The sequence below is a fragment of the Eimeria tenella genome, genomic scaffold (genome assembly GCF_000499545.2).
Source record: "Eimeria tenella Houghton genomic scaffold, Eth_scaff2243, whole genome shotgun sequence".
NCBI classification, from domain to species: domain Eukaryota; phylum Apicomplexa; class Conoidasida; order Eucoccidiorida; family Eimeriidae; genus Eimeria; species Eimeria tenella.
Genome location: NW_013542099.1, coordinates 1,999 through 2,418, shown reverse-complemented (window position 1 = coordinate 2,418; position 420 = coordinate 1,999). Strand labels below are relative to the sequence as shown.

General features: G+C 61.7%; 1 protein-coding gene across 1 annotated transcript in view; it reads left to right on the top strand.

Annotated features, from left to right (window-relative positions):
* ETH_00037840 (uncharacterized protein) overlaps positions 1 to 420 on the top strand; it is a gene marked incomplete at both ends in the record, with an annotated part of 2,759 nt that overhangs the window by 1,269 nt on the left and 1,070 nt on the right. Inside the window, one exon of the mRNA XM_013374735.1 lies at positions 360 to 420. Within this exon, the coding sequence (XP_013230189.1) occupies positions 360 to 420 (61 nt within the window). The remainder of the gene's footprint in view (positions 1 to 359) is intronic.

Genomic DNA, 420 nt, shown 5'->3' with positions numbered 1-420 from the left:
GGGGGCCTTCCGGGGGGCCCCCTGGGGGGGCCCCCCAGCGTAGATTGGTGGGGGGGGAGTTTGTCCCCTTTGTCAAAGGCCCCCCGCAGCAGCAAAGGGGGCCCCTGTGTCTCTTCAGCTTTAAGGAGAAAACCCCCTTTGCTGCTGGCATTAGAAACAGAACTTTCGGGTACTGAGGGGCCCCCCACTCTTTTGTCGCTTTCTCGCAGCGTGCATGAGGCCGCAGGTAAACAGCAGCAGCAGCAGCAGCAGCAGCAGCAGCAGCGGCGGCGGTAGCTGCACGGGGAACGAATCGGGGTCAAGATAAGCTCAATGCCCGCTCTGGGCCGAGGGTTTAGGGTTTAGGGTTTATGGTTTAGGGTTTAGCTGTGAGGGGTGGAGGGGGGCTGGACTGCGATGCGCTCACTCACTACACCTGCT